The sequence below is a fragment of the Ranitomeya variabilis genome, chromosome 3, assembly GCF_051348905.1.
Source record: "Ranitomeya variabilis isolate aRanVar5 chromosome 3, aRanVar5.hap1, whole genome shotgun sequence".
In the NCBI taxonomy this organism is placed as follows: Eukaryota; Metazoa; Chordata; class Amphibia; order Anura; family Dendrobatidae; genus Ranitomeya; species Ranitomeya variabilis.
Window position 1 is genome coordinate 213,092,689 of NC_135234.1, and position 27,255 is coordinate 213,119,943.

Consider the following 27,255-nt stretch of genomic DNA (forward strand, 5'->3'; position numbering starts at 1 on the left):
GTGAATTCGGAAACCAAACCACCGACTCCTCAATTTCCCTGACTCCACGACTCAAGCACTGCCTCACGACAAAGCGCAGCACAGATTGATCTCAACTAAAAGCCTACATCCTTACATCAGGAATAGAACATTTCATAACTTTCCCAAATTCTTATGAAAACATTTACAGCACATAATGCATTGAACTACTGTCCCCAATTATATATTTTACGTTTAGGAGTCTCTCCATTTTAACCCGACGCCACAGCGTTGAGCGTTGCAAGCATGCAGGAAGATTCCACTGGTCCTTTGACTACTACTAAATTGGGCCAATTTACCAAATTACAAGCCCCACACATCTACCATTAATGTTGGAAGGAATGGGGGTGGGAGGGAAATCAACAATCCCAGCTATTCTCATTTGTCTAAAAGCAAAAAGCTAACTTACATTTTATCACCTTAAAGTGACAAAAATATTTCACATTTGGTGAAGTTCCCATAATACAGGTAATCATACAGCAGGATAGTTATTATCCACGTTTAATTTACATCAGCATAATTTTTTTTATTTTTATTTTGTTAGAATGTTACATTTAATCTAAGCAAATATTCTTTTCAACAAAATCAGCTTTATCTTTGAACACAGACCTATCCAGTTTTTAAGTGGCGGGGTCAGAACAGCCCAAAAATTTTTTAAAGCCCCCCGATCCGACCTGCAAGTGAAGAAAATTATGTTTTATTATACTAACCTGGGATGGGGGGGGTGGTCCAGAACGATGGGTGTTGCTGGTCTGGGTCCAACACCTCCCATCTTCTTGCGATGACGCCCTCCTGCTTCATCGCTCCCTGGCATCACACTCCTGCCCCGGCGTACTTATCTACTCTGCTGAGGGCAGAGCAAATTCCTGCAGTGCGCAGGGTCTCTCTGACCTTTCCGGGTGTACTGCAGTACTTGGCTCTGCCCTCAAGAGGGCAGATAAGTACGCCTGCGCAAGAACACGATGCCGGGGAGCAATGAAGCAGGAGGGCGGCATTGCACGAAGATGGGAGGTGCTGGACCCGGACCTGCGACACCCATCGGACCAGACCACTCCCCCGGGTGAGTATAATAAGGGTATGTGCACACGCTGTGGATTCCATTGCGGAATTTTCCGCAGCTGATTTGATAAATCCGCAGTGCAAAACCGCTGCGGTTTTTACTGCGGATTTATCGCGGTTTCTATTGCGGTTTCCTCTGTGGGTTTTCACCTGCAGATTTCTATTGGAGCAGGTGTAAACCCGCAGCGGAATCCGCACAAAGAATTGACATGCTGCGGAAAATAAACCGCTACTTTTCCGCGCATTTTTTTCCGCAGCATGTGCACTGCGGATTTCATTTCCCATAGCTTTACATGGTACTGTAAATGCATGGGAAACCGCTGCGGATCCGCAGCTGCGGAAACGCTGCGGATCCGCAGCAAAATCCGCAGCGTGTGCACATACCCTAAGACTTATTTTTCTTCACTTGCAGGTCGAACTTCAGTGATGGTCTACGCAGTTCAGCACGGCTGGGAGCACAGCCTCAGTGACGTCACGGAGACTGCGCTCCCAGCAGCTCATTCACCAGTGGTTTTCAGCCAGGACAGTCACATCTTAGCACTGTCTAGGATGCAAACTAATTATCCCCCAGACATGGATTACATAGTGGGACAACGACGGACAGGTATAGTACATTACTTTTTTTATTTTACTTTTATTACAGGAGATCGAGGGTGGAATTAGGGGAGGTCATAAGTATGGTTTAATTAAGATTAAAGGAATCTGTCTTTCAATTAAAGGACTTTTTCTGGGTGTCTTTTGGTTTTAGCCGGGGGGCAGGGGTGTCAGTATCCATGGCCCCTTCCTAGGCTCTTAATATCAGCCCGAAGCGGTCTGCATAGTCTTTGCTGCTTATTAGTTATGAGGGGAACGGACGTAATTTTTTGGGGGGTCCCCCATTTTAATAGCCAGTAAAGGCCAAGTATACAGTTATGAGCCAATATTAACAGCCTGGGAAGATCCATGGGTATTACCCCCTTCCCAGGCTATAAACATCTGCCCCCAGTTGTCTGCTTTCCCTATGCTGGTTAATGGAGGGGGGTACACAGTGCGGCCTCTCTCCCTCCTACACATCTACGGGTGAGCTTCATTCAGCAATGTCATGAATTTTGTTATCAGGTACAGGTGGACTTTTCATGTGATATGACTATCAGCTGTGACTGTCCCCTATGTATTGACTGGGAGCTAATGCTCATCTCCCTAGTTACCATTTGGTATGTGCATGGGATTCACCCAAGATGTGTTTGGGCTCATGGGAGGGTGGGGGTTCATCCAATCTGCATTGGAATGGCACTCTTGTCATAATAGATTGTACCATGGATTTTTACTTTAACATTTTTGACACAAAATTGGCTATTGTTTTTATGGTATAACATCATGCACTCCTTGTCTCTTCTTTTTTACGAAAATTGCCCACGCCATTTTTTTCCTGACAAATAATCTTATTACAGTTACAGTAATTTGCACACTGTACTAACTGTATTTGTCACTGACATCTATATATCTACCTATTCGATATGCATTTACTGTAGTAATCCATCTCTATCCTGTCTGCTCCTGCAGTGATTTTACAGAACATGGCAGATTTACCGGCTTTGCATATACATATATGTTTTGATGAATATTTCCTTTGAAAACTGTTTGTAAATGACAGAATTACTGTATATAAAAGCTCATGTTTAAATCGCATTGCGGTTGCTATCCGATTGCACTGCTTTCGGATGTAAATCGGATGCTAGGTGGGGGAACAAAAAACAAACCACACACCGATTGTACTCGCATAAACCCATGACACTCATCCGACTCTCCTGAATCAAAATGTAACAGATTTTAAAATCCCTATTGTGTCTCCAGCCTAATAGTGTTCTTCAGGGTTTCAGCTACCACCAGCAGGTGAAATTCTGATGCGTGCGTGATAACCTTATTTCCGATTGCAGTTTTAAAAATGGCAATGAGTGAATAGAGCCCCTTCACAGCTGCCTTTTTTTTTTTTTTTTTAAATAGGGGAGTATCCGCTTTTGTTGAGGGGGTACAAAACAAAAAACAACAACAAAAACAAGACAAAAAAAACCCCCTCCGTTTGCACTTATTTTCTCATGGCAGCATTCCTGACAATTACAGCAGTTATGTAAGTTATGATTTGCAGTCCCTGACTTCACACTGCGTTGTACAAGCATGGTGGACATCAGGTAGCAGGGATCCTCAGATCATCATAAGACCTTATTTCTTGAAATTTTAGAAAAGCTCACTTTGACACTTCAATATCAATGAAACTTGCAGATTTAAGGTGAACCTGTCTGATTCTCCAATGCCCGCCATTTTTTATTTATTGCCCAATTCCCTGCTAAATCTTGTTCATCTAGACAAGTGTTAACAAAAATTTATATGCTCAGTTTCTTATGCAAATTAGACCTTTGACTAGTCGATCGGGTGCTAGTTTCCCCAGTCCAGTTGTCCCTCTGCATGTTATCAAGCCCCTGTGGGCATGACCTGACTTGCAAAAGCCAGTGTACAATTCCTGCCTTCAGAGCACACTGCACATGACTGAAAGTGCAGAAGACTACTCATGTACAGGATTCACAAGCCTGCAGTCCCTAAGGTCAGACAACCCCTTTAAACACCATTTACCTGCAGATTTTTTTTTTTTTTTTTTTTTTTTTTACACACACCACACCAGGTTTGCTTTAAAAATGAGTGAGAATATGCTTTTCAGATCATTCAATTAAACCTAAAATTTTTGAGCATGTTTCATAGAGAAAAAAAAAACAAGCTATTAACCTTCAGGTTAAGGCCGGCGTCACACTCAGCGTATGTAAATACAGTCTGTTTTTTACAGCCGTAATACGCAGAAAAGTCCCCAAAATAGTGATCCGTATGTCATCCGTAGGCAGGGTGTGTCAGCGTATTTTGCGCATGGCATCCTCCCGTACTGCGATATTTTCTCGCAGGCTTGCAAATCCGACATCTAATGGATTTATGGGCTCAAATGTTCGTTAAAACATATATACAGTATATAAGTGTGTATATATATTATATATATATATATATATATATATATATATATATATATATATATATATATATATATATATATATATATATATATATATATATATATATCTATCATTGAGACACACACATATATATACAGGTAGTCCTCGACTTACGTCGTTGATCCGTTCTTACACAGCGTCGTAAACCGAATTTCGATGTAAGTCGGACCATACATTCATACAGTACTGTACCATAATAACAGTACAGTACTGCAAACACTTAGCCTATCCAAACACCTATCCTAACAGTACCCTACATAATTAGGGTGTTATGGCGTGCAGGAGACTCGTTTTCCTCGTGTAACCGGGTACAGTGTACAGTACTGGACTCTATTGCATGTAGTTCGACTTACGACGCAAACCGTGTAAGTCGGAACGAGGCTTTGTATAAAGCGTTGTAACCACGAAACGATGTAACTCGAGACCGTTGTAACCCGAGGACTAACTGTATATATATATATTCTGTATTTATATTTAATTCAGCGCGATATATGTGAAAAGCCGGTAATTCAATTGCCGGCTTTTCATTTCTCCTTCCCAAACCCGACAGGATATGAGACATGGTTTACATACATCTCATATCCCCTTTTTTTTTTTTTTGCATATTCCACGCTACTAATGTTAGTAGTGTGTATGTGCAAAATTTGGGCGCTGCAGCTTGTAAAATAAAGGGTTAAATCGCGGAAAAAATTGGCATGGGCTCCCGCCCAAATTTCTCCGCCAGAGTGGTAAAGCCAGTGACTGAGGGCAGATCTGTTATGATCTGGTGGCCTAGGAGCGGCATGAGACGTACTCTGGAGAATGTGGTAACTGTACTGACCGCAGACCCTGGACTTAACACCGCAACTAGAAGTAGCCGTGGGATGTACCTACCAATCCTAAACACCTCGACACAGCCGGAGGACTAATTAACCCTATAGATAGAAAAGGGAAAACTATCTTGCCTCAGAGAAAATTCCCAAAGGAAGGGTGAAGCCAGACTAAATAGCCCCGTCCGAAGTGGACGCACCTGATGACTGCTGTGAAGGACAAACAGCAGCACTACCACTTATAACCACCAGAGGGAGCCCAAGAGCAGAACCCACAACAGAATTCACAACACAGATATTAATAGCCTAGAGAGGGTCCATGGCTATTGGCCCCCCCCCCCCCCCCCCCGGCTACAAACATCTGCCTCCAGCCACCCCAGAAAAGGCACATCTGGAAGATATTCTGGCACTTGGCCACTCTTCCCACTCCCGTGTAGCGGTGGGATATGGGGTAATGAAGGGTTAATGTCACCTTGCTATTGTAAGATGACATTAAGCCAGATTAATAATGAAGAGGCGTCAATTATGACACCTATCCATTATTAATCCAATAGTACTAAATGGTTAATAAAACACACACATGATTACAAAGTATTTTAATGAAATAAAGACACATGTTGTTGTAATATTTTATTAGACTCTTAATCCATCTGAAGACCATCGTCCTGAAACAAAGTTAAAAAAACAAACAACAATATTCCATACCTTCCGTTATGTCCCACGAAGTAAATACATCTGAAGGGGTTAAATCATTTTACAGCCAGGAGCTGTGCTAATGCACTCGCTCGTGCCTGTAAACCCCCGGGTACTGAAAGGAAAGCTGGGTGATCTGTAGTTACCTTGAATTGCGGTGATGCGCCCCCTGCTGGATGTCCTCATATGAACTCGAGCGTGGGAACTTTTCCAAGGCTCCAGTTCATGAGGACATCCAGCAGAGGGCGCCTCACCGCAACTCAAGGTAACTACAGATCACCCAGCTTTCCTTTCAGTACCCGGGGGTTTACAGGCACGAGCGAGTGCATTAGCACAGCTCCTGGCTGTAAAATGATTTAACCCCTTCAGATGGATTTACTTCGTGGGACGTGACAGATCAACAGAAGGTATGTATATTGTTGGTTTATTTTGCAGAGCGAGGGTCTTCAGGTGGATTGAGAGAGCAATAAAATATTAAAACAACCTGTGTGTTTATTTCATTAAAATACTTTTTAATGTGTGTTTTTTTAATCCTTTCATACAATGGATTAATAATGGATAGGTGTCATAATTGACGCCTCTCCATTATTAACCCTTCATTACCCCATATCCCACCGCTACACGGGAGTAGGGAGAGAGTGGCCAAGTGCCAGAATAGGCGCATCTTCCAGATGTGCCTTTTCTGGGGTGGCTGGGGGCAGATGTTTTTAGCCAGGGGGGGCCAATAACCATGGACCCTCTCCTGGCTATTAATATCTGCCCTCAGTCACTGGCTTTACCACTCTGGCGGAGAAAATAGCGCGGGAGCCCACGCCAATTTTTTCCGACATTTAACCCTTTATTTTACAAGCTACAGCGCCCAAATTTTGCACACACACTATACTAACATTAGTAGCGTGGAATATGCAACAAAAAAAGGGATATGAGATGGTTTACTGTATGTAAACCATGTCTCATATCCTGTCGGGTTTGTGAAGGAGAAATGAAAAGCTGGCAATTGAATTACCGGCTTTTCACTAACACCGGTGCGTATTTCTCGCAAGTCACACTGCTGGTCCGTGTGGAATCCGTATTATTCTCGCCCCCATAGACTTTCATTGGCGATTTTTTTGTGCACTACGGTGACAAACGCAGCATGCTGCGACTTTCTACGGCCATACAAGACCGTATATTATGGATGCTTAATATACGGCAGATAGGAGCTGAGCCATAGAGAATCATTGGGCCGTGTGTAATGCGTATTTTACGGACGCAGTTTATGCGCTCGTACGTCCGTAAAACTCGCTAGTGTGACGCCGGCCTAACAGTTACTAACCTGCCCAGCCCCCACACTTCATTTATCACCACCACCCATTACTTTCAATGGGTGAAAACCGCTTGGGGGGGAAGCAACATGCTCTATTCTGTAAAACCTGAGGCTTTGCACAAAATACTGAAAAGGAGAAAAAAAAAAAAAAAAACCTGTGTGCATGAGATTTCTGAAATCTCAGACATAGATGGTACTGCAAAACGCAGCGAAGTTAGCATAAAAACATTGGGAAAAAAAAAATGCACCAAAACACGTGTGAACATATCCTGAGGGTATGTGCACACGTAAGAATTTCTTGCAGAAAACCGGACATTTTTTGCAAGAAATCTGCATGCGTTTTTTTTCCCGGAGCTTTCTCAATGCATTATATAGTGGGAACAACGCGAAAAAAACCTGCAAAATTAATGAACATGCTGCGTTTTTTACCGCGATGCATTTTTTTCGCGGAAAAAAATAAAAAGCATCATGTGCACAAAAATTGCAGAATGCATTCTAAATGATAGGATGCATTTGTATGCGTTTATGGGTTTTTATAGCGGAAAAAACGCAACGTGTGCACACAGCTTTACAGTGATTAATTAGTCCAGTGCATCTTTAGTGCAGTGATCAATATGAAACATTTTTATTTTCCTTGCATCAGAAATTAAAGAAAGAAATTACCTGCAGAGTCGTCCTCATCTTTTTTGGTTTTCTTGACCGTCACCTCTTTTTCATCAGATTCTTCACTGTTTAGAATGAGAATCATTTTTAAAAAATTATCAACTTGCACAAGGAAAAAAAACAAAACACAATGGAGTTGAGCTTTAACCAGTTAATAGTTTATTGGGACTAGGATATGTACAATTAGAAGCATCTCATTGAAGGGCAGCAAAAACATTTATATAGTTTGCAATATAAAAATCCAAGCACTAATGCACATATAAACACCACCTACTTTAGATTTGTTACTTAGGGACATTCTTACTAATAAATGTGCACCTTTACCTATCATCCTGTGAGTTTTTGGCAGGCTTCTTCTCCTTCACCTCTCTAGGAGAGGACCGAGATTTCTTTGCAGGAGGAGCCGATTCTCTTCCATATTCCTCATCTAATAAATAACACAAAATTTGTTTTTCCCAAGTTTGGAAAAGCATTAAAGCATATACAAACAAAACTAGGAAAAAAAATAAAAGTCACTGCAAAGTTCTCTCCCTCATGACTGTTGGATGGGTGTTGCATTTGAAGTGTCAGCAGTGTTATCAGAGAAACTGTAGAATTACTGGGTTATCACAGAAATAAAATTGAAAATGTTCAGGACAACTCTGTGATGGCAATTCTCCACCACAGATAAAATGTAACAATACATTTCTAAAGTATAACCACCATAAGACATACCCCCCCCCCCATTCTGATGCCAATGGATCAGTTTATCAGATCAATAATTGACCATTTTGAGGATTAAAAAAAAGTAACCACAAAAGCCTCGTGAACAGTTGCAAGACGGAATCACACCACCTCCTGCCGCCAAATGAGAATAGCATTGTAAAAAATCATGACTGGTCAATCCCACTTTATATTGTTCAAAATTATCTCAGATCTTGCAGCAGCCAGTTTGAAGATTAATTAAATGGAACACAGACCTGATAGAGAAGATATTAAAATATTGTGCATATTTTATACAAAAATGTGTCACATTTTCAGTAATCTAAGCAATGTGCACTTACAATTGATCATTTTGCTTTTCTACGCAGTTAACTCTTCTCTTTGCTTTATTTAGAAACACAAAGTCTCTTTTCCATGCATAAATCATTCCTCTAACTCCTGCCTAGATTTTCCAGTCCTCGATTATAGGATGTTTCGCCCCCAGCAGATCACCCCCGGGTACATCCTGTTTGTGACGCCAAGTTGAGTCGCCCGCCAGGGCAGTGGGGTACTCGGTATCGGGTCGTCACGGTGGCTGCGACCCGGTCAGTGGCCCTGGGGACTCATAAGAGGGAGAATTCTTTTAAGGGTTTGGTGAATAAAGTTTGTGTTCGTGATGCCACCTGTGGTATTCGGTCAGTAGGGACCAACGCTGCTTAAAGGGGTCCTCTGGGGTGATGGTATGGCAGCTGGATGGTATAACTTCCCACAGGTGAAGTAAATGTACCCGGGGGCGAAACATCCAAATCCCCCAGTCTTCCCCCTGCCAGGTTCTTTTTCAGTAACTTACGACTCGCATAAGGAAAATGGACTGCCGGTATGTTTCTACATAGAGCTTAGAACTACTTTTAACACCCTTCACAACCTATGACTTATAGATACGTCAAAGGAAGTATCTCTCCCTTTGATGTGGGCTCCGGCGCTGAGCCCGCATCTTTTCCAGCACATGACAGCGATACACCAGTGGCTGTTAAGGCATATCCTCCTGCCATACTTGGACAACGGCATTTAACACGATTGTTCTGGAGGTGCGTCACAAACCTCACCCATCACGAGGCGACGATGGGTTAGCATAAGAAAAAAAAAAAAAGATACATGTCACGGTCATGTGACAGCGTGATGGTGGCCCGATTCTAACACATCGGGTATTCTAGAATATGTATTGCGTAGTATATTGCACAGCCCACGCAGTATATTGCGCAGCCCACGCAGTACATTGCGCAGCCCACGCAGTACATTGCGCAGCCCACGCAGTACATTGCGCAGCCCACGCAGTACATTGCGCAGCCCACGCAGTACATTGCGCAGCCCACGCAGTACATTGCGCAGCCCACGCAGTACATTGCGCAGCCCACGCAGTACATTGCGCAGCCCACGCAGTACATTGCGCAGCCCACGCAGTACATTGCATGTCCAAGTAGTACATTGCATGTCCACGTAGTATATTGCCCACTTACGTAGTATTTTGCCCAGTCACGTAGTATAATGCTCCATGCAGTTATGGCCCCATAGATGCCCCATATAATGCTCCATGCAGTTCTTTATGACCCCATAGATGCCCAATAGAAGGCATTTCAGTACCATTTTGTATAGCCCTCTGTTCCTTCTCAGCTTGAACGTCTTTTAGCATGCGATATGCGGCAGCAAATGGGCTTATTTTTTTGTAAATGTACAGCAATTTGGTTCATTTCAGCATCACACTTTTCGTTTTCTTTTAGGTTCATCCTTTGTTCTGTAGCCTCATTTGTATCAATGATGTATAATTGTGCAAATTTTGGTGGTAGTCCTATTTCTGGGTGAAGTGTTCCAGTGCGGTGGTAGATCTGGCCGTGAATTTTAAAACAATACAGTTCGAATCCAGGGGGCGGTGCAATGTTGGCACCAAATGAAGCAAACGCATGAGAACTGTTGATGCTTCTGATATTTTCCATGAAATTTCTACTGTGTTGATGCATTTCTTTCATTAACTGCTCAATCAGATCTGAGTAGTGAGGTCTCGGTAGCATAACTTTTCCTTTTTGGCAGCATTGAGTAAACTGATTGTCAGATGGTTTTTCATCAATGAAATTCAGAGTCGCATTTAGAGCAAACTGCATTCATATTCCCACAGTAGTGTTCATGAATTGTACTTTCATTGTCTGTTACGTAATGTGCAAGTTGTTGAATATTGTCCTGGTCGTGCCTTAGTTGGTAGAGCATTCATTTGTTATGAATTTGGCGATCATTTTGTTCCTGTCGTACAACGGTTTGTTGTGGTGTCTCCAGTTGGCGACGGTGTCTGTGAGATTACGCATCCTGGGCTTGTCTGGCAGCAGTTTGTTGTGGTGTCTCCTGTTGCCGACGTTGTCTGTGAGATTCCACATCCTGGGCTTGTCTGGCGGCAGTTTGTTGTGGTGTCTCCTGTTCCCGATGTTGTCGTTTTCTTGCTGCTGCTGCTTTTCTGTCATCCTCATTGGCGTATTTTCATTTACGACACATTCTAAGATAGAAACACAGGGAGATGCCGCCCATACAGGGAGAAGCAGGCACACACCCAACACAATGGCGGCACTTGACAGCAGTGGAGGGCAATGATGATTCCAGAATTCACGGCAGACTGTGCATGGCGGCCTCGACCAATCAGCGACGCGGGATTTCCAGGACAGACAGACAATTAAACCCTTAGACAAATATATACATACATACACACATATATATATATATATATATATATATATACACATATACACACACACACATACATACATACATACACACACACTGTATTTTTCACTACTATAAGAGGCACCGAACCATAAGACGCACCCCAAATATCAGGAAAATGGCCACGCATGCGCAGATGGAGATCGCGGCGGCCATTTTCCTGAAGCCGAGATCTAAATCTGCGAACTCGGCTTCAGGAAAATGGCCGCCGTGATCTCCATCTGCACACACGCGGCCATTTTCCTGAAGCCCCGGGAAGCAGCGCACTCCATCCGCGCACACGCGGCCTCAGGAAGATAGCGGCTACCGATAAACCGATGATTAACCCAGCTCTGCTGCTCACATTGCATTCCGGACCGCTGCGTCACCTCACCTGTGGAAATGACCCTGCGCACGCCATACCGCACCTCTGCCGCCGCCACCACACCACTGCGGGTAAGCCTGCATTACGACTAAGACGCACCCCCTATTTTCCCTTTTTTTGGGGGGGAAAAAGTGAGTCTTGTAGTCCGAAAAATACGGTATATATATTATATATATATACACACACACACACAGTGCTCAAAAAAATAAAGGGAACACTTAAACAACAGAATATAACTGAGTAAATCAAGCTTCTGTGAAATCAAACCGTCCACTTAGCAAGTAACACTGACAATCAGTTTCACATGCTGTTGTGCAAATGGAATAGACAACAGATGAAAATTATTGGCAATTATCAAGACACACTCAATAAAGGACTGGTTCTGCAGGTGGGGACCACATCTCGGTACCAATGCTTTCTGGCTGATGTTTTGGTCACTTTTGAATGTTGGTTGTGCTTTCACACTCGTGGTAGCATGAGAAAGACTCTACAACCCACACAAGTGGCTCAGGTAGGGCAGCTCATCCCGGATGGCACATCAATGCGAGCTGAGGTAAGAAGGTTTGCTGTGTCTGTCAACGTAGTATCCAGAGGCTGGAGGCACTACCAGGAGACAGGCCAGTACACCAGGAGACGTGGAGGGGGCCGTAGGAGGGCAACAACCCAGCAGCAGGACCACAACTTCAGGGTTGGTCAAAGAAGGAACAGGAAGAGCACTGCCAGAGCACTGCAAAATGAACTCCAGCAGGCCACAAATGGTTAGAAACCATGAGGATGATCTGAGTGCCCGACATCCACAGATGGGAGTTGTGCTCACAGCCCAACAGCGTGCAGGACACTTGACATTTGCCACCGAACACTAGGATTGGCAAATTCGCCACTGGCACCCTGTGCTCTTCACAGATGAAAGCAAGTTCACACTGAGCACATGTGACAGATGTGACAGAGTCTGGAGATGCCGTGGAGAGCGATCTGCTGCCTGCAACATCCTTCAGCATGACCGGTTTGGCAGTGGGTCAGTAATGGTGTGGGGTGGCATTTCTTTGGAGGGCCGCACAGTCCTCCATGTGCTCACCAGAGGTAGCTTGACTGCCATTAGGTACCGAGATGAGATCCTCAGACCCCTTGTGAGACCATATGCCTGTGCGGTTGGCCCTGGGTTCCTCCTAATGCAGGAAAATGCCAGACCTCATGTGGCTGGAGTGTGCGCAGTTTTAATGTGACCACCAATATATCTGTCTACACAAAGATGGTGACGGTCTGATTTACTGTACCTGCGCAAATTCCACAGAGGTGCAGTGAATCATTCGGCTGATCCTGGCGGCAAATGCGCAACGTGTCTACAGGCAGAGGAAGCCGGTCACATTAAAGGGGTTCTCACAAACAAAAGTTCATTTTAAAAATTGACTGTGTCTGACCATGCACAGAGCATACCACATCTCCTGGGCAGGGGAGGAAGCAAAAGACAATACTGACATTACAGTAGGGGATCACAGTGGATTCATTTTGTGAGTTAAAATATTTCACTGACTGTTTTTAAAACATTTTACCTCACAAAATGTATCCTCTGCGATCTCCTGCTGTTATGATAGTATTGTCTTTTGCTTCCTCCCCTGACCAGGAGCTGTGGTATGTTCTGTACACGGTCAGGGCTAAAGTTAGCGCCACCAGCAGGGACATCTTTAGCGAGATTACCTTCTCTGAGACCAAATACAACAGCTCAAAAGAGCTTTCTCTCAGCGCAGTTAACACTAAATTCAAATCCTACGGCGGGGGTTCTGCACGTAGGGAACAACTTCGCTCTACCACAGGCCTTAAAGGGTACCCGTCACCCCCAAAATGGAAGGTGAGCTAAGCCCACCGGCATCAGGGGCTTATCTACAGCATTCTGGAATGCTGTAGATAATCTTTTTCTCATCTTTTAGGATACATCGGGGGCTTATCTACAGCATTCCAGAATGCTGTAGATAAGCCCCTGATGCCAGTGGGCTAAGCTCACCTTCCATTTTGGGGGTGACAGGTTCCCTTTAATAAACCTGGAGGCCCATCTTCTACCCACTAGGTCACAATTGTATAGCGCTCCCAGGGCCGAGACCTAAACTTTAAGGGTACTCACAGAGAGGCCAAGCTCTAGCCCCTTCTGGAGGAACTCCAGTATAGATGTAACAGGAACCTCCCCCTGGCTGTCCCTGAAAAGCAGTGTTCCCCAAGTCCAGTCCTAAAGAGCCACCAACAGGTCATGTTTTCAGTATATCCTTAGCATTGAACAGGTGATAATTTCATCACCTGCACAGGCAATAATTCTATCACCTGTGCAATACTAAGGAAATCCCGAACACATGACCTGTTGGTGGCTCTTGAGGACCGGAGTTGGGGAACACGGAGAAAGTTCCTATCCTTTTCAGCAAAGTCCTCCCGTAGAGCTTAGTGGTCACCGACTTCCTGCTACTACGAAGGGTAGAAATTAATTTAGCTGAGAAACCTTTCCCTTTAAAATCGACCTTTCAAATTCCAGGCTGTTAAATGTAGCCCGGACATCTGAGGATGTAGAAAAGGCCACGGGGATAAAAGATCCTGATCCTCCGGAAGGACCCACGGATCCGACACGGACATTGTCCTCAGCCAGTAGAACCAAGGCCTCATCCGCCAAAAGAGAGCTATCAGGATAACCTTCAGTCTTCTCGGATCTTTCTCAAAACAGCCAGCATGAGACATACTGGAGAAAAGGTGTAGCGTAGTCCTGAGGTCCATTCAATCCTGAAGGAATCCACCATGTAAGGGTTGCCCCCTGGATTCAGCGAGCAAAACTTTCAGATCTTCCAGTTTTTGGAGGCGAAAAGCTCTATCCGGGGCTGACCCCACATGTCCACGATCTGATTGAACACACTCTTCTTCAGGGTCCATTCTCCCTGACACAACCGATTATGACTCGGGAAGTCGACCCTGACATTTTCTTCCCCTTTGATATGCAGGGCTGACAATGAGAGGAATTACTTTTCTGCACGTGCAAATACCTGCTCTGGAACAGGCATTAGCGGACTAGAACAAGTACCTCCCTGGTGATTTATATAGGCCACCGTAGTCCGGTTGTCAGAGAGTACTCACACATGGTGGCCCGACAGGAAGGCAAGTCTGTCCACTGCCAAGAGTTCCCAGTTGTTTGAGGAGAGTAACCTCTCCCCTTGCGAACAGGGCCCCTGTAGCCAGTGGCCGTCCAGGTGGGCTCCCCACCCCCAGGGACTGGAATCCATTGCGATTACCCTGGATACTTTGTTTACCCAAGGAACTCCCCTGGGTGTTGAGTCGATCTTTAGCCACCATCGGAGTGAATCAACCTCTGCCTCAGGAAGGCTCACTTTCCTTCCAATCGCCCCTGCAGAAGTGTCTCGTTCTCCAAAATGAACCACTGAAGGACTCGTGTGTGGAACTGGGCCCATTTGACTGCCAGTATACAGGTGGTCAGGGAACATAAAGACATCGCTTCCCTGAGGGACATTCTTGGATTTGCCATGGGTGATAAGATGAGTTTTGATACTTTCCTTTTCCTCTGGAAGACAGCATTCCTGTTTTATTGAATCTATCACTAGACCCAGAAAGACCGGAGATGTTACCGGTTAGGGCCTGTTTTTTTTATTCAGATGCCATCTTAGAGTCACTAAAGTCTTTGACCACATTGACTCGTTCTGGACACTGGAGAAAGGAAGCCCCCACGATCAGGAAGTTGTCCAGGTATGGTATGACCAGAATATCCTTTTCCAGGAGATGAGCAGTCACCTCCGAAATTAGTTTTGTGAATATCCAATTCGTGACTATCTGTACCGCTACCCAGAGAAACTTCCGATATTGTTTGTGAATTGGTACACGGTAATAGGCATCCTTGGCCAATCTATTGGCCAAGTACCTTAGGAAGTGGACAGGACATCCACGAAATGCGTAGTTTTATAGCCCGGAATAAAGTATGCAACTCTTCTGAACAGATTCCCTTGCCTGATTTGAGGAGTGCGGAATGGTCAGCATTTTGAATATCCCATCCAGAATTTCTTGAAGATCCTTCGCAGCCCTCCTATCATACTTACTATATGTGTTGTGCATACTCAACGTGTAACAGGTGAGAATTTTACCTTACAGCAAACTGATTGTTATTTTGGTAACTGCGCTATTGCACCCCTCTCTACCAGTTCTATATAACCTGGAAATAGAACCTTCACTGCTGTCCTCACTGACCATCTTGAATGAGGGGACGACTAAAAATTTGTTCAACGCCTTTAGATTTATAATGATCCTCAAGGATGTGGCTGGTTTTTTAAAATCAGAAATAGGGGGAGTAGAACCCCTTCTCCATCTCCCTTGGGGGAATCTCTTCCAATACTCCCTTCTCTATGAGACAGGATCTTAACTCCCAGAACCAGCGGTATGTGCTAAGATGGATGCACAGGGGTTTCCATATATCTGTCTCGAGGTAGGGTCTGGAATTTTAACTTCAGGCCTGACGCTATGATTTGAAGGATCCAGGCACTTGAAGAAATCCTCTCCCAGGCTGGGAGGAAGAACGAAAGTCTCCCTCCACCTGATACAGGAAAGCTATATATCTTGGCACCGCGTTAGCCAGTGGATAGAAAAATATTTAGAATTGAGAGTCCTCAGGGGTTGATACCTTTTAATGGCTAACTGAAAAGATGGAAACAAATTGCAAGCTTTCGAGACTACTCAGGTCTCTTCATCAGGCATAGACTAATAGAAATTCTGAAGAATCACATTTATACACAACACAGGACAGAAAATTGCCACAGATTAGACAAGTGACGTTAAGCAAAATTACCATTATGTGAGTGATAAACAGTTATGTCCATAAATATTGGAACATTTCATAGATTAGGAGTCAATCTTTTATTGTTCTCTGATTGGGGTCTGGTTCTATGTTATGATGACCCCACATGGTCTGATGAGCAAATTCCTTAGTTGATGTAAAGACAAATCCATGCGACCATGGTAATTCTGTTTAACGTCACCTGTCTTATCTACGGTAATTTTCTGTGCATAAAAATGTGATTCTTCAGAATTTCTATTAGTCTATGCCTGATGAAGAGACCTGAGTAGTCTCGAAAGCTTGCAATTTGTTACCTTTTAATGGCTAACTGAAAAGATGGTATCAACCCCTGAGGACTCAATTCTAAATAGGTTTCCCTCCACCTGGGAAGACGAGTCACTGGGGTAGGCTTTCTTGGACTCCTGGGAAGATTATCCGAAAAAGAAACCTCTTTGGCTGCTGTCAGCTTGTCCTCATCTCCGAGTGGTCTCTTGCGACCATAGTGACCTCTCCGAAAGGAGCGCCAGGAAACCCTTTTTTTTATCCCCTGCCTTCTCAAGAATTTCGTTAAGGGCAGGACCAAACAGGAATTTACCATCACAGGGGAACAAAGCTTGGTCTTTGCCTGTATGTCCCCTGGCCAACAGTTCAGCCAGACCGCTCTGGGACCTGCATTTGACAGTGCAGCCGACCTCACTGCCAATCTCACCGAGTCCGCTGAGGCATCCGCTAGAAATGCTGCTGCTCCTTTGATGGTTGGAATTGATGCCAAGCTCGTATCTCTAGGTACTTGCTGTTCAAGCTGGTCCTCTAGGTTATCCAGCCAGACCTTCAGAGATCTCGCCACAGATGGCTGCGATTGCCGGCCTTTGAGCCCCTGCCGTGGTCTTCCAGGCAGCGGTCAGTCCTGTCCAGCGCCTCCTTTAGCGACCCAAAGTAATCAAATGGCAAAGAAAGTTTCCTTGAAATTTTGGATACCACTACGTCCAGTCTTGGGGCTTTATCCCAAGAGGAGGAATCTCCCTCTTCAAAGGGATACTTTGTTTTAAACGAAGCTAGACATTGCTTTATATCCGGCTTCTCCCATTCCCTTCTAATGAGATTCTGCAACTGCTCATTTATCAAGAAGTTCCTACGCTTCCTCTGCTCAAGGCCCATGAACTTGACATCCTGAGCAGATTTTAGTTTTTTGGTCCACCAGACCGACCCATAGTACAGCTTATAGCTTTCATTAGCTTATCCGTTCCCTCTACGGGGAAGCAGTGACGATCTTGCATCATACTGACGACGCAGCAGACTGGTCAGATGCCCACGGGTACTTCTCCAACCCAGAACAGGGCTCAGGTGTTGAAAAGGATTCTATGGATCTCCTCAACCCCCCCCCCCCCCCCCAATCCTCTGCCAGGACCAGAGCTCTAAGACTTCTGTACCTCCGCTTTAATTAAGGTCCTCAAGCTGGCAGCAAAACCAGGGGACTCCTCTGAGATAGTCTGCCCTATACAGGCCTGGCATAATTTTTCGTCCATGTCCTCAACAGCTGTCCACAGAGGGGGCACACCCTATGGTTTGTTTTAGTCTTACACTTCCTAGGGACCTCCTATGCCACCCCGCAAGTACCCATCTGCTGCCCGAGTAGCCCCCAGTGCTGCTGCACGGATGAGGCTGCTGGGATGTATGCTTGCCATGGGGACATGAAAGGCGCCTCTTTTCTGGCCTCTGAAGCAACTCCTGCTGAAGCGGTGACTATGGCTGCTGAGCATCCATTGTCAGTATCTGACATGTAGCCATTACCAGCTCTCCGGTGGTCCCTTACATACTCACGTGGGACCACTGGCCGGCGTGCACTGGTCCACCCCTGCCCCCAGAAGCTGTCTGTCAAAGCGCGACTTCCAAAGCGCTCTGTATACACCTGCTTGTGCCCGGTCAGACCGCAGTGTCCTCCCGTCATAATGCCGACAGACAGGTGAGGACCGCGTCAGCTCTCTGCACCTGACATGCCAGGGAAGCACCTCCACATCAGTGTTCAGCCCCAGATCAATCAGGGAGGGCACCACTTCAGGACCTCTATGGCCTTACCAGCAACGGCCGCAGCAGCCAAGTGTCTGCCATCCTCTTGTAATCACCTAGAGCGCCAATGCGCTCAGGGCTGCATGGTTTACCGGCAAGAGGGCCTTCTTAGGCTACGTTCACATTTGCGTTGTTGGGCGCAGCGTCGGCGACGCAACCAACGCATGTACACAACGCAGCGTTTTGCGACGCATGCGTTGTCATAAGATCCTACAGATTGGGACTTTCTGCGCAGGAAAAACGCTACTAGTAGCGTCACCTGCGCCCTGTCTTGTGCATCTATATGATGCATGCATCGTAAAACGCAGTAAAACGCATAACGGCGCATGTCCATGCGCCCCCCCCATGTTAAAGATAGGGGCGCATGACGCATGCGTCGACGACGCTGCGCCCACCACCACAAATGTGAACGTAGCCTTACCAGCTCACGCTCGCTCAGGAAGGGCACCCCAAAGGGACCTCCTTCTTCATAGATTTCAAGTCTGAATCTTAACTGAGGGTTTCCCATCAATTACAGGAAACCAACTGATGCAAAGAGGAGCCGCCCTTTTTATATTGAAGGTTTCCTGTCCTTGAAGAGAGGTTCCCCCTTACTCATGATGCAGTCATGGGGTGCCAAAAAAAAAAAAAAAGAAAAAGAAAAAAAGACTACAACTTAAAGCCTTCTAGAAACCGCTTTCTGAATGATAAACAGAGCCAAAAGTAGTGTGATACCAACTGCATGTTCATGATTTATTTTCATTATAACCAGCTTCTTTACAATAAGGAGAAAATTGAGACGCAACAGATCACTTTCAACTTTTATAAGATGGTTTCCAACAATTAAAAATACAAATTGCTTATATTATGTATCCTGACAAATTTTAAATACACATCTTTTGTCAGTACCTTCAAAAAAGTCAATTCATAAAAGGTTAATCATGATTTTAAGATACCTGCATGATCAGGAAGGTGAAACTACCAAGAATCTCAGCAGTATATTTGGGCAACACTGCACACCAGTTTAAACTGGGTTGTCCAGTAGTGGACAACCCCTTTAATAAAAGTAATCAATTCAGGATACCAAACAAAGTAGCTGGATACTGAACTCCTGCCGTTTTGACATTTAGCCATTGTGAGCCGCTGTTCCCAAACAATGTGACATTAATAAGTCACGTACCAGCCTTTGTTACATTTAACAGTATGTCCACTGGCTAAATATCAATGAGATACAGCTGCTCATTGGCTGCACCCGAAACAGCAACGTTACATCACTCTAAGAACAACTGCACCAACATGACTGGAATGGTGCTGCTGAAGAACGGGAGTATTTGCATTTCATATGGTGTCTGTAATTGATTTCACTGGTAATGTTTACTAGTAGAAAACTCTTAAAACAGATAAGGCTTCTTTCACACTAGCGTCGGGCTCGGTCCGTCGCCGTGCTTCGGGCCGAGGTTCCCGATGCTAGCGTTGTCTCCGCCGCACAACGGGGGCAGCGGATGCATTTTTCCAGCGCATCCGCTGCCCCATTGTGAGGTGCGGGGAAGTGCGGGCGGACTTCCGGCCGCGCATGCGCGGTCGGAAAAAGCGGACCGTCGTGAGCAAAAAAAGTTACATGTAACTTTTTTGCTCCCGACTGTCCGCCACAGCACGGCGCAACTGTCGCATGACGGTTGCGACGTGTGTCATTGCGTCGCAAACGCGTCGCTAATGTTAGTCAATGCAGAAAAAAACGCATCCTGCAAGCACTTTTGCAGGATGCGTTTTTCCGGCAAAACGACGCATTTGCGACGTAATGCTGTTAACGCTAGTGTGAAAGTAGCCTAACACTTGCAGGAGTTTGGTTTCTCCATGAAGGCTTAAATTGTCTGACAAAATAAAATAGCAAAAGAAGGGAACACACATGTCATTGTATAAAACAGTGGGATGGGAAGCTTCCCATTAGTTAACAGGAGGGAAATATCCATATACAAATGAAACTACTGAACAGCAGAGAATATTTTAATTTCAAGATTACCATTCAGACCACTAACAATCTAATGAATGTAAAAAAAAAAAAAAAAAAAAAAAATCAAAACAAAATGGCAAAGGGAAAATATATATCAGCAATGCAGACTTATTAAAAATGTGCATGGCTTGATTTCAAACAGGTGATGGGAGCAACCAACTATTAACCCCAAAAATGGCAAAAAGTATCACCTTTTGCTGGATAAAATAGAAAAGCGCATATGTAACTCTTAAAACAGAAATTAAAGACAGAATTGGAGGTGAAAAAGTCAAGCAGTAGCCTAAATTATGTTCTAAACCAAGTCTGTCTGCTTTATTGTTTGTTTTTTTTTATAACTTGTTTTTTTTTTTTTTAATAAAATCTCCCCCAACAATCACCCTCACACCCTTACCCCCCCCAACCCAACAACTTAGTCTTCTGTACTCTGCGCTTCTTCATCAGATGCCTCTTCACCAGACTTCTCCTGCTGAGGACTGGCAGGTTTCTTCTCTGGGGGTGGTGTCTCTGGTTCATCATCTTCCTCTTCCTCCTCAGCTTTGGGTGATGGAGATTTTTCCTTTGATGCCTTTGCCGCAGCTGCAGGGCGGCTCTTTCCTTTGGCCTTTGCGGGACTGGGTGTTACTAAAAAAATATATATTAGTGAAAAATAAATGCTCTGCAGAAGTTGCTCTAGAAAGGGACAGTAATGGACAGTTAGGAGTGCCATTTCTTCAGAATGTGGGGCCTTTATGAGCTACTTTTAAAAGGATCTGAACCACATTGTAAGAAGTATGACATAACATTTTGGCCCTACACTGGAAGGACTGGGAGGTCCCAACACATACATGCCCTCAAAAGATTTGATCTTGTTAACCCACTAGCAACCAGGACAAAACTTTCAAATTTGATATGTCACTTTATTTGGCAACAACTCTGGAATGTTTCAATATCTGAGTTAAAAGAAATAATGTAGTGACACTGATATTTTTATGAATAAAAGTAAATTATAATTTACAATTTTTAAACTTTGCTACGTGTGCACACAGCCTTAGATTTTTTGCGTTTTTTCGCTATAAAAACGCGAAAAAAACTCACATTAAGCATCCTATTTAATAGAAAGCAATCCGCATTCTGTGCGCACATGCTGCGCTTCCTGAGCGGAATCGCATTCCAGAAAAAAAAACGCAGCATGTTCATTAAATTTGCGGAATCGCGGGGTTTCCGCACACCTAGGAATGCATTGATCTGCTTACTTCCCGCATAGGGCTATGCCCACCATGTGGGAAGTAAGCAGATCATGTGCAGTTGGTACCCAGGGTGGAGGAGAGGAGACTCTCCTCCACGGACTGGACACCATATAAATTGTTAAAAAAAAATAATAAAAATAAAAAAATAGTGATACTCACCTTCTGATGGCCCCAGATCTCCTCAGCAGCTTCCGTTCCTATAGATGCTTTGTGTGAAGAACCTGCGATGATGTCGCGGTCACGTGACCGCGACGTCATCGCAGGTCCTGCACACAAAGCATCTATAGGAACGGAAGCCGCTGAGGAGATCGGGGGCCATCAGAAGGTGAGTATAACCATTTTTTAAAATTATTTTTAACATTCTATCTTTTACTATTGATGCTGCATAGGCCGCATCAATAGTATAAAGTTGGTCACACTTGTCAAACACTATGTTTGACAAGTGTGACCAACCTGTCAATCAGTTTTCCAAGCGATGCTACAGATCGCTTGGAAAATGCTAGCATTCTGCAAGCTAATTATGCTTGCAAAACGCTAGTTTTTAGCAGGACTATGCATGCCAATTCCACATGGGATATACTCCGTCTTTAGCTGCCTTATATTAGCACCATTTCTAAAATATAGAAGGCTTACAATTTAAAAACAACTTGGTAAATTTCCCTTGAAATTTTTTTTTCCAAAAAGTATATGAGCAGCAGCTTTGATACACGTGGGGCCCGCTTCCCCCCCCCCCCATATTCTGGGGTTATTATACATGTTTTTGTTCCCTTTTGATAGGGAGTTGATCTCTTGGAGTCCTGTCCTACATATATGACTGTTGTACTCTTATGGTCCATCCTGTTCCTCCAATGATCCCAGGAATAAGGATGCTTTGGACACTGATCTATTAGCAACAAATCAGGTTGTATCCACTGGGATTACATGTATTTCCTTTTCCTTTGGGGCGGCCGGCATTTTCCCCAAAGGACATTTATGTCTTGGTTTTCAGTAGCCAGGTGATTGGGCATACATAGCTTATGTGATTCAGCCCAAACATAGACCATATGTAGGGTTGGTGCTTTTGTGTACACAGGGTTCAATGCATATACAATATTAATTGTTATGATCATTTTGCGATTCTAGTGGGCTCAGACTGGGGTGTGACTTTTTGTACTGAATTTTGTACCATGTTTTAAATGTTTTTATACATATACTTGTGAGGTGTTAATAAAGGTGTTTTGATACTTTTATATAGGTTGTGGTTGTGCATACCGTATTAGTCTACCTTTCTCTTGTTGTCCAAATATTGCTATGTATAGACTAGCTAGGTAGTGCACCCCTTTGCTATTTTCACTATACGAATAAGTAGTGCACCCCTTTTCATCCAAAGCACAGGCTAGATTCAGAATGCCGTCAACCTACAGATTAACCCCATATATGCAGATTAAACTACGTTCTCACGTGACAGCTTGGAAGAAATTTGACTTATGAGTGAACGCATTGTGAAAATTTAGAGTAACTGTCGTTTTAATTTTTATTTCATAAAATCAATAGTACACATGAAAATAAGCAACTTTGTAATATCTCAGATTTCCTTTGTTAAAATTGATCATTTATCATCAGTTTCAGTGAAGACAGACTTTCCCATTTCCAAGATATGAGATGGCAGTTGCAGATAGAATTTTATGTAGACGGGAGACGCTAGAGGCAAAGCTGGTCCCTCCAAGCTACATAGAGCATCAGTAGCAGCTGCCATCTAGCTCCGTAACGGGAAAGTCTGTCTTCATCAAATACAGATTTTATCTCAATTGAGAATTTTGATAACCAATGTCAGATTTGCTTCCTTCTCTACCAAAATTGTTAAAACATTGCTTATCTTCTCATGTACTAGTAAATGAATTAAAATGAGGTCTACTCTGTAAGCTTCATACCATATCCAGCAGTAGCAACAATTCACTGCATATAGCTAAAAGGAAAGCTGTTAGGATTTCCTAAACAACTATATTTGCATGGTGATTGTCAAAGTAAAGTCCAGCAATAGCTTTACATCACAAACACGATCCTGAGAAATCAGTATTTGAATATGCAAATAACTATGGAAGATCTGAACCCACTCCGTCATCACCCAGCACCAGCTTCTACTGCTTGACTGACCGCTCCATTGCCTTAAGTCACATAGCATGGATGCAGTGGCAGCACTGGGCAAGGAATACAGCTGTAGTGATAGGCTTCAGACTTACTGTCGCAATTTGCATATCAATTCAATCACCTATTTCTCAGGACTGGCTATGTAATATTGTTGGACTTGTTTTTTGGAAGTGATATATGCAAATATAAATAGTTTAGGGTGTAAAATCCTACTAAATAAAGTTGATTAAAATTCAAAAAAAACAAAAACTAACACCTATCTTGGCTATCCATTAACAAGTTACAAATGCAGGAAAATCTGCTGTGCCTACTGGGGAAAGTACAGCTGGGCAAAATTTTGTTCTGACTAAGGAATAATGTCAATAGATATACAGGTCCTTCTCAAAAAATTAGCATATAGTGTTAAATTTCATTATTTACCATAATGTAATGATTACAATTAAACTTTCATATACTATAGATTCATCATCCACCAACTGAAATTTGTCAGGTCTTTTATTGTTTTAATACTGATGATTTTGGCATACAACTCCTGATAACCCAAAAAACCTGTCTCAATAAATTAGCATATTTCACCCGACCAATCAAATAAAAGTGTTTTTTAATACCAAACAAAAAAACCATCAAATAATGTTCAGTTATGCACTCAATACTTGGTCGGGAATCCTTTGGCAGAAATGACTGCTTCAATGCGGCGTGGCATGGAGGCAATCAGCCTGTGACACTGCTGAGATGTTATGGAGGCCCAGGATGCTTCAATAGCGGCCTTAAGCTCATCCAGAGTGTTGGGTCTTGCGTCTCTCAACTTTCTCTTCACAATATCCCACAGATTCTCTATGGGGTTCAGGTCAGGAGAGTTGGCAGGCCAATTGAGCACAGTAATACCATGGTCAGTAAACCATTTACCAGTGGTTTTGGCACTGTGAGCAGGTGCCAGGTCGTGCTGAAAAATGAAATCTTCATCTCCATAAAGCATTTCAGCCGATGGAAGCATGAAGTGCTCCAAAATCTCCTGATAGCTAGCTGCATTGACCCTGCCCTTGATGAAACACAGTGGACCAACACCAGCAGCTGACATGGCACCCCACACCATCACTGACTGTGGGTACTTGACACTGGACTTCAGGCATTTTGGCATTTCCTTCTCCCCAGTCTTCCTCCAGACTCTGGCACCTTGATTTCCGAATGACATGCAAAATTTGCTTTCATCAGAAAAAAGTACTTGGGACCACTTAGCAACAGTCCAGTGCTGCTTCTCTGTAGCCCAGGTCAGGCGCTTCTGCCGCTGTTTATGGTTCAAAAGTGGCTTTACCTGGGGAATGCGGCACCTGTAGCCCATTTCCTGCACACGCCTGTGCACGGTGGCTCTGGATGTTTCCACACCAGACTCAGTCCACTGCTTCCTCAGGTTCCGGTCACCTCTTCTCGTTGTACAGCGTTTTCTGCCACATTGTTTCCTTCCAACAGACTTACCATTGAGGTGCCTTGATACAGCACTCTGGGAACAGCCTATTTGTTGAGAAATTTCTTTCTGGGTCTTACCCTCTTGCTTGAGGGTGTCAATGATGGCCTTCTTGACATCTGTCAGGTCGCTAGTCTTACCCATGATGGGGGTTTTGAGTAATGAACCAGGCAGGGAGTTTTTAAAAGCCTCAGGTATCTTTTGCATGTGTTTAGAGTTAATTAGTTTATTCAGAAGATTAGGGTAATAGGTCATTTAGAGAACCTTTTCTTGATATGCTAATTTATTGAGACAGGTTTTTTGGGTTATCAGGAGTTGTATGCCAAAATCATCAGTATTAAAACAATAAAAGACCTGACAAATTTCAGTTGGTGGATAATGAATCTATAGTATATGAAAGTTTAATTGTAATCATTACATTATGGTAAATAATGAAATTTAACACTATATGCTAATTTTTTGAGAAGGACCTGTATATGACAAAAAAACCCATGGTAAAGTTAATAATTCACAAATTTGCAACCATGTATTAAATAGGATAAATATGGCCTATCATCAACTACTACATAGATCCAACAGACAAATGATGATCAAAAGGCAAATATAAAAACCATAATTTTATTGATATAAATTCATTTAAAAACATACTGCCAATACTTAGGGAGATGAAACAACAGACATATATCACACCATCACCAGTGTTGACACACAGCGTCATGTGACAGACAGCATCCTACTAGCCGAGGTATTGTTACAGGGCAATATTCAAATAAGATACCACGGTGTATTATAGTTATAAATTCATACTTTTGCCCTATAAACCACCACTCTTAATTATATTGCATCATCGCATAGTCCCCATCCAGCCCACATGAGGCCTATATGAGGCCTATATACAGTGGGATGTCATAATTACGGTACCCTCCGTGAGTAGCGTCTGAGTTTGTCGCCACCGGACCGCGTGCGTCAGCCCCGACGCGCGTTTCGGACTCCTTTTTCAAGGGGCCTTTTGAGTGCAGTGATCCCTAGCATTTTATAGTTCCGGGATGCCGCGTAATACGCCGCAAACCGGATGTAGAATGTCCTCCCCGGAAGTGACGCGCGCTGTTGCCCAGCTACCAGCGACGCCAGCCGGCGTCGGCATCATAGCGTGGGTGGAGCCGGGGCTGACTCCCACCATGTCACCAGACGCCGAAAGCCAGCGGGAGTGGCCAGGAGCGGGCAACATGCGCGTACAGGTCAAAGAACAATAAAACACGGAACACCTATCACACTGCACATCTACATATAACATTGCGATCACCATAACAATCTTCATTACGTGTCTATTCCCGGGCCGGCTAACATCAGAAGATATATGGACAAATACAAACACATCTGGAGATAGAAATACCAACTAACCCACTACATCATTATTATAAAAATAAACAGCAAATTAGTATATAAATATACAGCAGGTAATTAGGTAATATTCTGATCTCCAGTTAAAGTCCATATCTTGCTTTTCCATCATAAGCGTTTTTTCTGCCACGGCAATATTCATCACACTGGTAATCAACGTGAAGTATGACATATAACATAAGGACAATATTCTAAAAAATCTAAAAACAATAGTTAAAAACATAGGGATGGGGAGAGATAAATCTCTAACAGTAGACAGGTGACGGGATAGGACTACAAAAATGAAGCATAGCTAATATTTTCATTGAGTCTAGATGGATATGTAGTACCCAAGGTCCATATCCACCTGGACTCTAGTTGGGCCAATCTTTTAGTTACATTTCCTCCCCGAATCCCAGAATCAAGCATATCAATGCCACGGACTCTAAATAGAGCCCCATCACAGTTGTGATACTGTCTAAAATGACGGGGAATCGTTTTTAGTGACTGTACATCATTTACAGTTGCCGCAGCCGTTATGCTTAACACGTGCTCTCTGACGCGTACTTTTAATTGCCTGCTGGTCATGCCAATATAAATCTAACGACATGGGCACACCCCATAATAGATCACATATCTACTTGTGAAAGTAATCCATTTTTTTTATCTTAAAAGTCCGAGAGCCATCCTGACTCTCGAAATTATTGCTCCTCTCAATATTTGCACAAGCAACACAACGGCCGCATGAGGAACATCCTTGTCGTGTCGTCATGTTATCCAAAAAAGTATTATGGGGCTCTCCAGAATA

At 43.8% G+C, this 27,255-nt stretch overlaps 1 protein-coding gene across 7 annotated transcripts in view; it reads right to left on the reverse strand.

Annotated features, from left to right (window-relative positions):
• Nucleotides 1-27,255, reverse strand: part of NUCKS1 (nuclear casein kinase and cyclin dependent kinase substrate 1) — a 101,342-nt gene that overhangs the window by 14,600 nt on the left and 59,487 nt on the right. For 4 of the 7 annotated variants that reach the window (XM_077295134.1, XM_077295132.1, XM_077295136.1 and 1 more), the window contains exons 8-10: nucleotides 20,676-20,873; nucleotides 7,905-8,007; nucleotides 7,581-7,645 (exon numbers count right to left, since the gene is read on the reverse strand). In XM_077295134.1, the coding sequence (XP_077151249.1) occupies nucleotides 7,581-7,645; nucleotides 7,905-8,007; nucleotides 20,676-20,873 (366 nt within the window). The remainder of the gene's footprint in view (nucleotides 1-7,580; nucleotides 7,646-7,904; nucleotides 8,008-20,675; nucleotides 20,874-27,255) is intronic. The other 3 variants (XM_077295139.1, XM_077295138.1, XM_077295137.1) reach the window with 1 other exon arrangement.